The following is a 16335-nucleotide window of genomic DNA, read 5'->3' as shown; positions in this document are numbered from 1 at the left end:
AGAATATTATAAGATCAGTTCTATATCAGGTTTGCATTATATACAAAACTACCATTGATTTAGTACTCAGCTGTCTCACTCTAATACATAATTACCCCTTCATACAATAAGTCAGGTGAAACGTGAGAGATTTAATACAGCGGTCCTTTCTGTCGGCTTTAATAAACCCACTTTTCCTTAATTACATAAAACAATGCGGCCATTTTCCAATACATTTTTTCTTTCTTTCTTTCTTTTCTTTTCTTTTTTTTAAAACATATACATTTTATCTTTTGATTCCTACAAATAATTTTCCCCATGGTCATTGCTTTTTGCTGTGCTGGCTCGAAGACAGCAATGTTATTCTTCTTGTGAAGCAAAAACAGCTATTCCAATACTTTTGGTCATCTTGTAGGAATTGGAATGTTGTTACTCAATCACCGGAAAACTGGAGAGAGGCAAAGAAGGAAAGATGAAAGAGCAAAGTTGAAAAAGATTGTGCTTGCAATGTCTACAAGAATACAAAAATCAAAAATTGCTGACTGAGGATAACTACATAAGAAAGTACATGACAAGAGTAAGTTATTTTTCTAACTGACCTCACACTCAATGCTGCAGAGAAAGGATAAGAAAATTGAACTAGGGGGGTGTTTGTTTCAGAGTATCTCAAAATTTGCCTAGGGAAGTAGATGTTGCATTCTCGTTTCCTGCGTTTGGTTGAATGGAATCACAATTTTTACCTATGAAAATGAGTTGCCTATCTAAATTACAAATGCACTAAAAAAGGAACTTTTACACTGTTAAAGAATGTTATTTGCAACATGGTATTTCTTGGAAAGATGGGGAAATTGAAAAAGTGGATGAAAATAAAGACAAAAATACCCCTCTTCTTAACCACATGTAACATTCAAAATTTTATAAAAAGGTTACTTCTGTAATTTCTATTTATTTCCCCATCAAACTTTTATTTTCAACCAAACATACACTCAACATATTTAACTCAATTTCCCCACTAATATTTTAGTGTACCAAACAACTTTTTTTAAATTTTCCTACCAAACTTATTTTCCAACTATTTCCCTATCAATTACATTTCTCTAGTATTCAAAAAATTTCTCATCAACCAAATGCCCCCTAGGATCAGATGGCAGAAGGAATTCAACCGATATATGAAAAGTTGTACATAGCATGAAGCATATCTGACAAATGTGATTTATCAGCAAGGTGGAGAAATGATATCAATAGTTTGCTATGAAAAAAAAATATCTAAATGGAAAATTGAAAGCACAAAGAAATATTAAAAAAAAAAAAAAAAAAAAACCAAGGTGGAGAAATCTCAACCCCCCCAACAAAAACCAAAAAAAAAAAAAAAAGGAAGAAAAAAAAAGATTACTAAGGAGATGTAGTATTGCCCTCTTAAGGGAATGGGGAGAGCTGAGTTAGTAACATGAAAAATTTCAAGACACATGCAAACTTAAATGCTTCATATTCTTGTCAACTATACAATTGTACAAACTAGTTATATGTCCAGTGATTGGGTTGATTTTCAACCTGCAGTCAAGTTCCCCAAAATGAAAGCTAAGATTTACCTGCGGCATGCTGTTAAATGGCAAAACTTGGTCGCTTGAGAAAACATGATCTCCAATGCAGATGCCTACAGAAAATAAAGATACATACAACTCATCAGTAGCATTAAGAATTGCCACCAAAGTCAATTTCTGAGTCAAAAATAGCACAATGGTTCAAACACAAGCCAGTGATTCAAACATTTTTACAAAAACCTATATATGTCACTATAAGAAGAGAGAGACAGAGAGAGAGATGAGGTGGTTGATACCTTTTATGCATTCAAGGGAATAGAGAGACTATATCTTTCAAACCCTGTGTTGTGTTCTTCCATATACCAGTTGGACGAGGTGGGAAGACGAAATTAATGGATTTCTGTGTCTCTTTTTCAACTGATTCTACTCCTTTGCCTTTCCTCTCATCAGATCCGTCACTTGTTTCTGACTCAAATTCCATTTCCTCATACAAACCTAATCCTAACTGCTTTAGCGATTCCCATTGCAACTCTGTTTCCGAGTCAACTTCCATTTCCTCAGACAAATCTGATCCTGACTTCCTCATCATCCACTCCCTTTCCAAGTCAACTTCCATTTCCTCAGACAAATCTGATCCTGACTCCCTCATTATCCACTCCCTTCCCAAGTCCATGTAACTTTTCCCTATCCAAGATTCTGACGAATGTAAAGGAAAGACCCCACATTCTTTCACACGGAACAAGCCATGGCACTCCCCAGTATCAGTTCTAACACTGAATTCAAAACAAACCTTTGTTTCATCCCTGCCGGGAATGCTGTCAGAACTGAAAGGATCATACCATACATAAACATGATCACATTTCAAATCCTTAACATTTTTATAATGACATGTATACGCATATCTCACCTTTTTGCCATCTTCCGAGTAGCATTGATATTGGATTTTAGCACCATTATCATATTTCTCCATTCCACAGGATGGAGAAACAACTACCGAAAAAATGAATCCCTGCAAGTTGGAAAGGTTAGGAATTCCAATAGTTATGGAGGAATGTGGTTTTCGGTATTTGAACTGCAATGGGACTCTGCTTCCTGGTAAACAAACCCCAGAACTGTTGTAATTGTCATATCCAAAAGAAAACTTCATTGTTAATAGAGCAGCTTCAACAATGCTGTCAATCGAAGGTCCATCCAATTTCATAGCATTCTTGAAAGAAATGGATTTCGCCTTTTCTATCATTTCTTCTGAATAAGTCTTTAAAATGGATACTCTTACCAATGATGTGCAGTCATCTGCATTAAACTCCTTTATGTTCCAAGGAAGCTCTGGCAAACACCGAAGCTTCCTGCAATTCTCTAAGGACAAAATTTCTAGCTTTGAGAGGTCCTTGATGCTTTCAGGCAACGTCTCCACACTACTTCCATCTAGTCTTAATTCGTATAATGATGATAATCCACTGATGTTGTTTGGGAGTTCAGATAAGTTACAACATTCTTTCAAATATAGTTTTCGTAAAGATCGCAGGCCGTCAAACAGAACATGTAACTTCTGTTTAGTTACTATATTGCAGTTTGAAATCCAAAGCTCAGTAAGACACGTCAGGTCAGACAACTCATTTGGAAGATTCTGAAGTCTTAAACCTTCTAGATTGAGGGACACAAGCTTTCTTAGACGACCGATAGATGAGGGCAATATTTCGATTCCTGTATCGCTTAAATCCAACCTTTCAATTAAATCCGAGGACAATGAGAATTCCTTCAGCCTTGAGCAGCCATTGACACTGAACTTCTCTAGAGATCTTAAATGCTTCTCACATATTACACTTTCAAGTTTTTTGCACCTATCGAGTAGCAGAGTAACAAGTGTGTCCTTAGAAAGAACAGATGGGTGAACAACGCATAAACTTTCACAACCGGAGAGAAACAACAATTTGAGTTTTGACGCGCCAGATAAATCTGGGAGCTTGATCAACTGTTTGCATTCACTTAGGTCCATTCTTTCTAAATTCTTAAGTTCCTGTTACAATTCAAAAGGAGACATCAAAATATAATATCCTAAAATTTCATTTAAACTGAAATCATAAGCGTACATATACATGTACACACACACACCTGCATGCCACCCCAAAGATATTCAACATCGCTGTAAGGCAAACGAATCTCAACAAGCAGCTCAGCACAAAAAGGTGGTGGAAGAGACTTCAAAGGGTATCCATACCACTCAAGGTACCTCATTTTATCCGAAAATGGCATAAGAGCTGGAGGATGCTTCACAGTCGTTGATCTCTTCTTATCCAAGGGAACATATAATTTAAGCAATCTTAAACCGGTCATTATGTTGAATGTAGCAGCACTTATGTGTAAATCTACTTTTTGAGACAAATCTAATGTCATGCCTTCAACTGCATCAGTCCCCTGCCAAAACAAGAAATAATTAAATAAATCTGTAGCAAATTAATTATAATTTCTATCTCAAAATTTCAAGTCTTGTAAAAGGCCAGCACTTTTCCGTACCTTGTTTTTGTTAAGTACATCACGAACTTCTCCAATATCCCTCAATCGGCTACGTCTTCCTGGGTGTCTGCTAAATTCTTTCCGAACTATATCCAAACCCATTTCTTGTAGCAAGTCATGCATTTCTATTCTATTGCTCTTTGAAATAGTTATAAGGGCTTTATCTTCGAGGACTCTTATTCCACTAGTAGCGAAGAAATCACAGGCATCTAGTATCCTTATGACGTGGTCTTTATTTTCATCTTTGAAAAAGAATGCAATGTCCAGAAATATTGCCTGGTTTAGCTCTGATAATCCATTATAGCTCACTTGTAACACGTTTTGAATTTCCTTAAAGGATTCCTTCTTGCTCTCAAATTTATCCAAATCACATTTCCAAAATTCAGTATCTCTGGAATGAAAATGTGAACCCAAAATTTTTAAAGCTAAGGGAACGCCTCCTGCACAGGCAACTGCCCTTTCTGCAAGATGCTCATAACCTTCTTTAGGATGGCTTTGCTTGAAGGCTGCTAAGCTAAAAAGCTTTAGAGATTCTGGAAACTTCCATTCTGTGACGTCATATATCACATCAACTCTTCCACTAAGCATATGCCTATTTCTCGTTGTTATAATGAGTCTACTGTCTAGTCCAAGGTCATCTAGTTCACACAATAATTCTTCTAGTTGAGTAGAACTATCAACATCATCAAGTACAATGAAAACCTTTTTACTACTGAGCCTCCTCTTAATGAATGTGGATCCAGTAACATGAGATGTGGTGATTGGTTCCTTTAGTAACTCAGAGAGAAGTTTATCACGTGTATACGTTAGTCCGAACTTCTCTGATTCTTCTCTTACATTTGCCAGGAAGCACACACTGTCAAATTGTGGAAAGTGTTCGGCAAACATGTGTCTAGCTATGGTTGTCTTACCTATGCCGCCCATTCCCCAAATTCCAATTCTTGGAACTTTCTTGAGTAATGATTCAATGGATTTACCATTTTTGTCAATTTGAACAAGGCCTTTCAGTTCATTCGGGTACATCAGGGACAGCTTTTGCCAAACATCTTTCACAATGTTTTGGACGGCTTCAGAATCATCCCTAGCCCAAAAAAGTAAATAAATAATAAGGTATAAAAAACAAACAAAACTAAATATTTAATATCGCGTGAGTGCTTTAGTTTTTGGTGTTTGAATAACATGTCTGTCCTTGCTCTCTCTCTTGATATTTAAACTGAAGAAATATTATGAATATGCTGGTTTTATCCGTAGTTTAAAAAGTGGAGTTTATTGTTTTGCAGCAAATCATCAAAATTGAGAATAAATCTTGAAGATGCTCAACCAATCAGATCTCTATCAATTTCTTTACAACATGAGATGACATGTAAAAATTAGTCGCCTCTTGAATAATCATGTACATAACAAATTCAGCATATACTATTTCAAAAAATTACTTGTATAAAATAAGAACATATATATAACAGTTACCTATGGGTACGAGAGTCCCATCCAGATATATTGGCGGCTTCAGCGAGAGCAGCTTTCCACTCAGACACTTTGTCTTGGTTGGATCCGCTATTTGTGAGATCTGTCTCATATTTGGCGAATGCTTTCTCGTAACTCCCCTTCTGTTTACGTACATGTGATGGATCCGTTTCATAGAAAACAGGTATAACTACCTGTCCATGATATTTTCTGCACTCGAGTATTTTGAGGAGTTCTTCCAAGCACCATTTTGATGTAGCATAGTTTTCTGAGAAAACGATGATGGATATACTTGAGTCCTTGATTGCTTTTTCAAGTGCAGGCCCAACTTCATCTCCCTTTTTAAGCTCATAATCAATGTATGTTTCGATGTTGTTGTTGCAGAGAGCATTATGAAGATGGCTAGTGAAATTGGTTCGGGTGTCCTCACCCCTGAAGCTAATGAATACATCGTTCTTTTTGGCAAAGGAAGAAGAAGACATATTCTGACTGTGACTAGCTATTGCGATTTGCGAGTGCTAAGGAAAACCAACACACTTTTCTTCTTCCTTTCTCTGCTTGCAATTTGTACAGAAGAAAAACAGATCAAGAGCAGCGACGGACGAGATGAATTATCTGGTGTCGGCGATTTGTGTACCACAGGATTTCCAAGCTGATTTATAGCTGGAGGAACCCAACGGATGTGCTTTTTTCTCCAATGTCCGCAAAATATCAAATGGCTCACACCTCATTATAGCCACCCTCGCTCCTCATCCTCCTCATCTAATGGCTCACACCCCATCTATAGCCACTCTGGCTCCTCATCTAACGGCTCACACGTGAAACATATTTATTGGACTACACGAAATAGAAGCTCAATCTTATGGCAGCCTTAGAAGAATTTTCAATTATTAGCATTAGATATAGGGAAATTCAATTCTTATGTTGAAATCATTTACCTACTGACCATGGGGAAGCGTGACAGACTTTTTATTTTTTTTTATAAGAAAAAAACAGTGAGCCCCGAGGAGAATTGTGTCCATAGGAATCTGGAAATTTGTTCAGCACACATACTTAGGCTTTGTTTGTTAATTACTTTTTTTTTTAGAATTAAAGAACATCTGTAATTTATTTTTATTTTCTGTTTTAATTTTTAATTCTTAGTATAAAAATAAAAATTTTAATATTTTTACAGTTAAGTAGATAATTTATCTATATTTACTCTTAAAATGATATCGTTTTGTGTTAAAAATTATAACAAAAAAGACTATTATAATTCTAGAATAAATTATAATTTCAAAAATACATTGATTTCCGTCTCAAAACGACATCATTTTGGATTTAATATAAATAATTTATCTACATTAATCATAGAAAAAGCGAAATTAAAAAAAAGAAACATAAAAAACATTATTTTTATAATTATTCTTTAAAGTAATTTTAAGAATAAAATAATTAAAACACAATCAAACATATCCTTAATCTTCTTAGATATAGTATTAGGATAAAGTTTGTGTCATTTCAAAGGATGTAAAGTTGTGTCATTTTAAGAGAGAGAAAGAGATAGATAAAGGTGGAAAGAGAGTTGACAAAAAAAATAAAGACGTGGGACCCACCTCTTTGTGAGAGTGAAATGATATAAGTTGTGTCATTTAAAATGATAAATAATTTTCCCATAGTATTGTAGTAACTTATTCTTATCTTTTTTTTTTTTTTTGATAAATGAACTTATTCTTATCTTATTAGATAAGATTAATTTATGAAATTAGGATTTCTTTTATTTTTATCTGTGGCAATAATTCGGCCGTTTATTTTCTCTATAAGATGTGAAAAATCTAATCAAATTAAATAGTTTCGTTATTTAAAATAGGGAAAATAGTCGAAAGAATTTCTTTGTCCTTTATAAACACCGTAAGTAGTGCCTTTGATTTTTATTTTATTTTTTTTAAAAAAAGAACACAGTGGCTCCGCCATTTGTTCTCTTTGCTGTACATTGAAAATCTTTGTTATAGGGATATAAATTCCTTTACAATATTCAAATATAAATTATAGTGAAGTTTCACATCTAACATTGGAAATCTTTTATCAAATGTTAGTAGCTCAATTGGCGCATGAGAGCTAAGCAGGTGAAAATGAGAGCATGTGTTCAAATCTTCCTAGTACCACCTTTAAGAGAAGTTTAAAGTCTTAATCCTGAACCCGCCCCGAATTGGATTAGTTGCAAAGCAACAAATCATTTGAAATATTTCCAAAAAAAAAATATTGAAAATCTTTCTTTATAATATGACGGATTTAAACCTCTATAGTTGAGCGATGGACTTACCACGAAACATCTAGTCAACATTACAAAGAGAATCTGAATGCACCAAATCCAAATACATATATTAATGGTTTCATTTATCAAGCCACAAAAAGTTTTCTACATACATAATATTTTGTGGAGCTCACATTTTTTAAAGAAAAAAAAAAACTACGGCACGAAAAACGAATTTATATAACATAACACAACCATTTTTCCTACAACATAACTTTTATAAAACCCTATATTAATTCCTAAAAGCTTAGTCGCATTAACATAAGAGAATATATTAACAAGTTGTAGAAAATAAGAATCACATTAAAAATGATGGTAAGTGTACACCCGATATATTAATATATATATATATATATATATATATATATATATATAGGGCTTTGTATTTCTCATTTAACATGAGGTTAGAAAAATTCCTACACTACATAATTTAAATTGGTCCTACCATAAACAAAAAATGAAAAATGAAAAAAATATTACATGCAAAACGATCTCTCACTAACATGATAAAATAATTCTCCTATTAAAAGAGAAAGTGTTTTCCCATATATATATATATATATATATATATGATAATAAGCGCAATATATGATAATAAGCGCAATATAGTTAAATAATCAAATGTGAAAGCTCTTTCCATAAATCATTATATTAGACCTAGTATAAAAACGTGATTAATTTTTTCTTTTTTCTTATGTATTGCATTTTTTATTGCCTCTTGGGTTAAAATGAAACGGATGACATTTCGTCTGTATTATGAACCACTAAGGATAATTCTTACCATGATAATTTCAACCTAATTAACAGTTTAATATAATTTAAGCATACATCATATTACTCAGTCATCCATGACATAGGCTATCACATAAATATCAGGTCTCTAAAGCAATGTCCATAATGTTACTTAAATGATTACATCAACCACACAAGAGATGTAATTAAATAAGTAACATAGACATGTACAATCATCACTGATAACATATACATACTATCAATATGGCATAGACATCTTCTAAGCTCTCCAAAAAATAATATGGCATATATAACTCAAAATAATAACATGTCATGTACATATCAAAATAGCAGTCAAAGTCATGACTGTCAGGTCAAATAATAACCCTCTCATGGCCTCCTGTCATGCGATGCCTCAGCACCATCAACCATTATACCTGAAATGGTAATCCCCATAATGCGGGCTGAGATAATCATCTCAGCAAACTAGGGGTCCTTAGAGGGCTCATCCATCCCTAGGTTCACTTCAGGCACAACTCAATATAAAATCAATGTATGCATAAGAATGTGTATGTCAATGAATATGTGCAATAACGAATCATATTTGCCAGAGAATACAATATGTATGCATTACGCAAGGAAACCCGTCTTGCAACATACCAGTACAAGGAAATTTGTCTTGTACTACGCATAAGGAAACCCGTCTTATGCCTCTCACACAAGGAAACTCGTATTGTGTGGCACACAAACATACATACGTATACATGCATCATATAACAATCTTTTACAACATACCATATATCAAAGAACCATCCTTCTTCAGAGTCTGGTGGAACAGAAAGGGGGTTAATCCCAAAGACCGAAAACTTACCTCAAGTAGGCTTCCTCTTTTACACTTTATTGCAGTCCAAGCAATTAAGCCCACAAGAATTTTACACCAAAACGCCCTACGCTTGACAACTTAAGATCCCAAGTCCAAGTGACTTATTCACACAAGATAATGTCACCAATGCAACCAAATTCTTAGAAATTCAAGAACGTAGGCTTGGTCACTTGGTGGTTCTAATGAGAATTCCTCTATCATCACTTTGCTTGGTTCACCATACAATCTGACCTAGAACGAAGGGGGAGGAGTCCCAAAGCTTTCTTGCACTTGAAACACCCCCAAAATCATCAAAATTCTCACAAACTCGTGGCTTTGAGGAAGAAATATCTCACTCCACAATGAACCCCAACAAAAAATGAGCTACGGGTTAGAAAAAGGAGAAGATTTGAAGTGGTTTATCTTGGATGGTAAAAAAAAATCTCACTTTGAACCCCAACTCCAAGAAATATCTCACTCCACAATGAACCCCAACCAAAAATTTAGCACTTTTCATATTATAACTATGTACTCTCGTAATACATAGTAAAAAAAATTAAAATGATACAATTTGTGTTCTTTAAAAGGACACTCGTTTAACCCATAATATATATGAAAAAATTGTATATCATTTTAAAGGTGTTGTTTGATACAAGAATTTTTTTGAGAATAGTGAGAAAGTGGGTTGAGGAAAATTAATTTTTTGTGTTTGGTAAGAGAAAGAATAAAAATAATCTTGGAAAAATTTTTTTTCCATCATTTTGTTTTATACTACCCCATTTAAAAATATCATTGAAGGCATGATATTTTATTTTTTCGTACCGGTGGGAAAATAGAGGATCACTTATCCTGCAATTTCTCAAGACATACGTTGCTTCCTCTGCAATTTCTCAAGACTTAGCGGACTGACTAATTGGACACTAGTGATTTCTTTTTCCCCTCAGATTTCTACACTTGCTTCTGAGTTTTCTGTGATCTGTCACCGTCCAGTTGGTTTTCTGTGGCTTGGTAGGTGTCAAAAAGTTCACCAGCAATTCCCTAAATTATTCTTTGTCCTCATGATGAATTGAACTTGGTCCAGATATCCAATTTATAGAATACCCGTTGGATCAACACTCAGAAATTTCGATGCATCTTTCCTAACTTTCTATTCTTTGTGAGCTCACTCGAGAAGTATATCTATATCTTTCTTGTCAAATACACAAGTAATGGAGTTCCCATTTATCATAGCTTATTTGTATCTTTTTTTTTGTCAGATACAAAAATCAAAATGCTTGTAGCGGCAGGAAGATCCATGGTGTTCATGGATGCGTAAGACAAGCAAACAGAGAAATATTGGTAGGGGAATTAACATTCAATAAAGTCTGAAGGTGGTGGGGGAAAAGCGAGTGGTTCCATAAAATCCTTCAGAAGCCTTACTACCAACCAATTTGCAAGCAAGATTATTGGAAAGCTCATTCCCTCCTCTGCTCAGTTTTATCTCTTTGGAATTGGAAAGCAAGATTTTTCACAAGAAAAATTATTTGTCTGCATTGTAAAGTTTTTTTTAACTTTTTTCCTATCAGCATTCACATCAAGCAGCAATTATAGTTATGTCTATGTGTCTGTATGAGGATCCTTTTTAGTAAAGCGCAGAACAAACTTTTAATCTAATGTATAATATTACATTCATTCTCGTGACACTGTCAAATTTTAGGGGAGGAAAAAAACCATCTTGTTTATCTTGGATGGAAAATTGAGTGAACATAATCTAAATTTGATGGTAATAAATTTCTGATTATTTTTGCCCCCTCTAATGAAGAATCCTGGCTCCACCACTGGCTCAGCTTATGGGTTCATTTGGATATACATTTGAATCCATCCAACCAACTAATCGTTGTTAACATAGTATTTTAATTCGTCAAACCATTGACCAAAAGAAAAATTGTCCAACCAAAGATTAGATTGAAAGAATATATAGTAGAATACTTAGTCTTTAGAAAAGGAATAATCTAATGTAAATGGCCGGTTTTCTTGTGTATTCGCAATTGGCAATGACTAGGTAAGGAAAGTGACTTGCAACGTCTATTAATTCCATGAAACTTACATGATATAACGGGGCTGCTTCTTGGAACTTACCTACCCTGACCCCTGTCCTTCAACAAAGACATGAAAGACTGAAAAAGATCAACTCTATCTAGCCATCCTCACTCCTCATCTAAAGGCTTAAAAAAGGTCAAAATTTTGGTATAAGACTAATTATATGAAATAAAGTAAGATAGATTGCTGATTGAAGCAACAAGCGTGCCACATTTTTTTTCTTTGTTTTATAATAAATTTGAAGCTAAGGACTAAAGAAAGGGTTTTTTTTTTACCGCTATAGCCTTTTTTTAATAATTAATTACCAAATTGATCCTATTTATAAACTATTTCAAAAATTTAACCTCTTTGAAAAACATAACACCAATCTGCCCCTATTTGACCGTTGACCATGAAACCTACCCGGGTAGCTCCCTCCTTACCCGGGTATTTTTTGAAAATTTTATCCTACCCGGGTAAGGAGGGGGATACCCGGGTATATTTCATAAATCTAAAAAAATGTTTGAATTATTTACCCGAATAAGTAGGGGGTTTACTTGTGTAAATAATCATCCGAAGAAACACCACTTAATAAAAGAACTCAACCGAACAAATTCAAAAATTGTGTAGCTTTCATTTTTAAGCTTTTCATTAGGTATAATTGTATGGAGATCGGGGATGCCCGAGCTGTTCCTACAAGTAAATATCAAGAACAGGATGTTTGAAGAGTACCTTAATCTGTGCGATTGATACATTAGATAAACAGAGGAAAAATTTAAAAAGATGAAGCCCATTGTTGAACATAACATATATGATATATCATGCCATTCTTCTTTTACTGCAGCATCAAAGGCTTTGTTTTGTTGGTTTGTTTGCATCTCAGGCACTGTTTTCATTTAAAGCAATTGGGTTGCTCTTCTTCGAGGCACGCACAATGAATAAAGTAATTACAGTTTGTGCCAAAGACGAAGAGCGTCCACTCAGAATCACTAGAGCAAGGGCTAGAGCCTTGGGAGGGATTCCCCCTTACTCAAGACCATCCTTTAAAAATGAACAAAAAAACGCACTTCGAGTAAATCCAAAAAGAGTAGCTTCCTAGAACAAAAATTCCGAGGTTGTTCTTGCTATTCTTCAGCCTAAGAAAAGGGCAGCGTTCACAGATGTAACAAACATCTGCGCAAAATCACATGATAAGTCTATTAAAGCATCAAAAGTTCAGGTAAATATGAAACACTCAAAAGTTCGATTGAGTTATTTTATTAAGTGGTGATTGTTCAGATGATTATGGGTAGACCCTACCTACCCGGGTAAATAATCCAAACATTTTTTCAGATTTATGAAATATACCGGGTATCTCCTTCTCTACTTGGGTAGGATAAAATTTTCAAAAAATATCTGGGGTAGGGATGGAGCTACCCGGATAGACTTCATGGTCAACGGTCAAACAGAGGCAGATTAATGTTATATTTTATGGAGAGGTTAAATTTTTGAAATAGTTTATAAATAAGATCAATTTGATAATTAATTATTAAAAAAAGGCTATAGTGGTAAAAAAAAGCCCTAAAGAAAGCGTCCAATTCTTTGGTCTTCGATGATAAAATTTGAATTTTGAATTATGGATATGATTATAAAATATTCAAATAATAATAAAATTACAGTTGTGAATATATATGCTTTGTTAGGCCATAATAGAATCATAGGAAATGAAACAACTTATGCTAAGATATTCGATGAGAGTATGATTGGTCTATGATTCACCGACACTGACACGTGACACGACATGACACGCCGACACGTAAATTTTAAAAAATATCATATTTTGACACGTTGGAACACGTTTTGATATTAAATAATATTTTTAATATATATAATATAATTTATATTTAATACATATAACAGCCCATAATAAATCATATAACCAATCAAATTTTCAAATTTTATAACATAAATATAAACAAAAATAATTTTTCGTACCTTGTTAATTTTTCATGTCAAATTTCATAACAAAAAAAATTAATTTAGAAATTATTTTTTCATGTTTAGCTAATAAAATAAAATTTAGCTTTAAAAAAAAATAAAACTTGTCAGATGCGTGTCGAAACATTGATCGCGTGTCGAAAAAAGTTGACTGCGTATTGAAAAAATGTGTCAGAGCATTGACCGCGTGTCCTAAAATATTGACTGCGTGTCGGAGCGTATCCGACACGGACACATGTCCGACACGCCTTTTTTTTCAGAATAATGTGTGTCCGTGCATAGCAGTGATATGTAACAGCCCAAAACCCTGTAGCATGATATTGTCCGCTTTGCCCCGCGCACAAGCACCGTCGAGCTCACGGTTTTGTTTCTTGGGACACCCCACAAAAGACCTCACACTAGAAGAGGTATCCACACCCTTATAAGGCATGCTTCGTTCCCCTCTCCAACCGATGTGGGACATTACATCCTCCCCCACTGGGAATACAGCGTCCCCGCTGTACACACCGGTCCAGGGCCAGGCTCTGATACCATATGTATAATGACCCTAAATGGTAAATCTTAATTAGAGATTTAATTTAAGGATTTAAATGCCATAATTAGATTCAGTGAATGATTCCGAGTATTTTGACTGTAATCATGACTATGGTATGAACAGTGCGTTCTACCGGAGAATTTACAGTTATGTGAATTAACCGGTAGAGCTTAAAAGAGCAAAATAATTTTAGAGACATAATTTGATAATTCTGACGACAAATATGAGTTCAGAACGAAAAATTGTATAGTCTGGCACTTTCCGTGAAAATCTCGTGAATAGTGTTTCTACCGGGTATTTTGTACTGCTGTTTAAGCAACCGGTAGAGTCCAGAAATAAATAATTGATGAAATAAGAATAAGGAAGTCCAATATATGCCAAGCAAGTCAATATAGGCCCAAGAAAATGATAAGTTTATAAGTTTTAAGTTTCATAAGTAAATGAAGTACAATTAGTGATTCACAGTGCATTTCGTCAAAAATGGTGCAAAAATCATACTGTGAATTATGAATATTGTTTTGTAAGAATTAAAAAGTAATGTAAATGATTTTAGAAAAATAAAAATATGTCAGTAGCTTTAAGTTGGTTCCGGGTCAATTCAAGTAAAAATACGCGATAGAAAAACATCCGATAAAGCCACAAGTATTTATAAAACATAAGTGGCTTACAAAAATCACTATTCACATTTAAAAAAACTGCTCTCTTCTCTCTCTTCTACCCGAGGATCAGCCATGGGAAGGGATTGGGTTTGCTTTGTTTCATTTCTTGATTTCTCCATAAATCCTACACTAAATCATTGACCCATTATACCAATTCCATAGGAAATCACCTAAGGAAGCCATTCCACCCCTCCATTTGAGCTGATTTCGTTTGTGGAGGGAGATATTCATCACCCCATTTTCGTGCACTATTCATCCAAGGTGGAAAAAGTGAGTTTTTGATGGAGCTTGGCTTGGAGGTTGCTTTCTAGGCTTTGGGAAGTTGATTAGTGGTAAGAAACCTTTGTTTCCATGATGTTATTTTGATGGTTTGTGTCATAGAAATTGTGAGCATGTGTTGGTGTGAAATAAATTAGTTTAAAATTTGAATTGATGATGGATTGATGATGTGTTGGATATAGGAATGTGGAATAAGCATATGAACATGTATAAAAATTGGAAAAAAAATCCCATGGTGACATACCCTAGATTTCGGCCTTGATAGGGTAATTAGGGGTGATGCACAAAGATTTATTGTATGTATTGGGAAGATTTAATGTGCTTGAAAAAGAGGAAATTTGATGAGTTAGTAAGAATGTTAAATTTGAAAGAAAATCCTTTGAAACATACCCTTGATGTTTCGGCCTTGAAGGATTTAAAGAGCTTGAGATTCCCAAAAATTAAATAGGAACTTGGTATATATTATATATTTATGTACGTGTAGTTGTTAAATTAAGTGAGGAAAATGTATTGTAAAAGAGAAGGATCCTTGGAAATCCCCTTAAAGGATTCGACATATAGGGTGTTTAGGGAAAGATGTTGTCATATTTTATTTTAATAAAATATGTGTGTTTCAAAGTATGAAAATGATAAGTCATGAAATGAAATGGTTTGAAAAGAAATCATGGAAAAATATATTGATTTCCTAATTTTAGGCCCACGGTCCTTTAAAGTAAAATGCTATGATTTATGTTGGAAATTCGTAAGGAAATGGATGATTAAATTAAAGAACACCAACGGTTATAAAGAGGTCTAGACTTGTGTATTGGCATAGGATTGGCAAAAATGCAAAGAAATGAAAAGAAGCGATAAAATGTGTGCCTTATGTGAAAGCTAGGCATGATGGCATTTTATTAATTGGTATTTGTGGATTCTTGCTCTAGGTGTACCTAGGGACTAAAAAGGAATCAGAATCTCTTGAAGATATATAAGTAACTTGTGCAACAAGTAAGGGTATTGGTAAAGCTTCAAGAGGTAAGCTCTATGTTTAAGGAGTCTTTTCCTGCTTGAGTGCTCCACCATGGTTAGTGAACTATGGTTGGACTGTATGACTGTGATTTAGATGCTTTGTATAGATGCATTCATATAGAGTTATTTGATAACATGATATGTTTTGCTCTGATATGACTTCTGTAATATGATTTCTGTAACAATCTCTGGCCATTGATTGTATAGTACCCGGATGTCCGCTTTGGGGTCCTCCCTCGGGACTGATGGTGTACGCCTCTGATATGTCTGGTTCCGCTTTGGGGTCCTCCCTCGGGAACACGTGCGTTGATTTCCGCTTGGGGTCCTCCCTTGGGAATGACGGCCCACATCTCTGATATGATATGGATATATGCTCTGTTCTGTTATGATATCTGTTATATGTTGTATTTGTATACTCTGTATCTGACTTTCAT

The 16335-nt window shown here is 34.4% G+C and overlaps 1 protein-coding gene across 1 annotated transcript; it reads right to left on the bottom strand.

Annotated features, from left to right (window-relative positions):
* LOC133313018 (disease resistance protein RPV1-like) lies at positions 1 to 6180 on the bottom strand. The gene is made up of 6 exons (XM_061514312.1): positions 5502 to 6180; positions 4035 to 5115; positions 3633 to 3935; positions 1817 to 3537; positions 1569 to 1633; positions 1 to 686 (listed from the first exon to the last, which is right to left on the bottom strand). The coding sequence occupies exons 1-4, from the start codon at positions 5978 to 5980 to the stop codon at positions 1828 to 1830; spliced, it is 3573 nt and encodes a 1190-aa protein (XP_061370296.1). The 5' UTR covers positions 5981 to 6180; the 3' UTR covers positions 1 to 686; positions 1569 to 1633; positions 1817 to 1827.
* Positions 6181 to 16335: the final 10155 nt, after the last annotated feature.

Source organism: Gastrolobium bilobum, unplaced genomic scaffold (assembly GCF_033153095.1).
Source record: "Gastrolobium bilobum isolate Gb01-03AN ecotype WA unplaced genomic scaffold, APGP_CSIRO_Gbil_v1 utg4095, whole genome shotgun sequence".
NCBI lineage: Eukaryota > Viridiplantae > Streptophyta > Magnoliopsida > Fabales > Fabaceae > Gastrolobium > Gastrolobium bilobum.
This window is presented reverse-complemented; position numbering and strand designations above follow the sequence as displayed.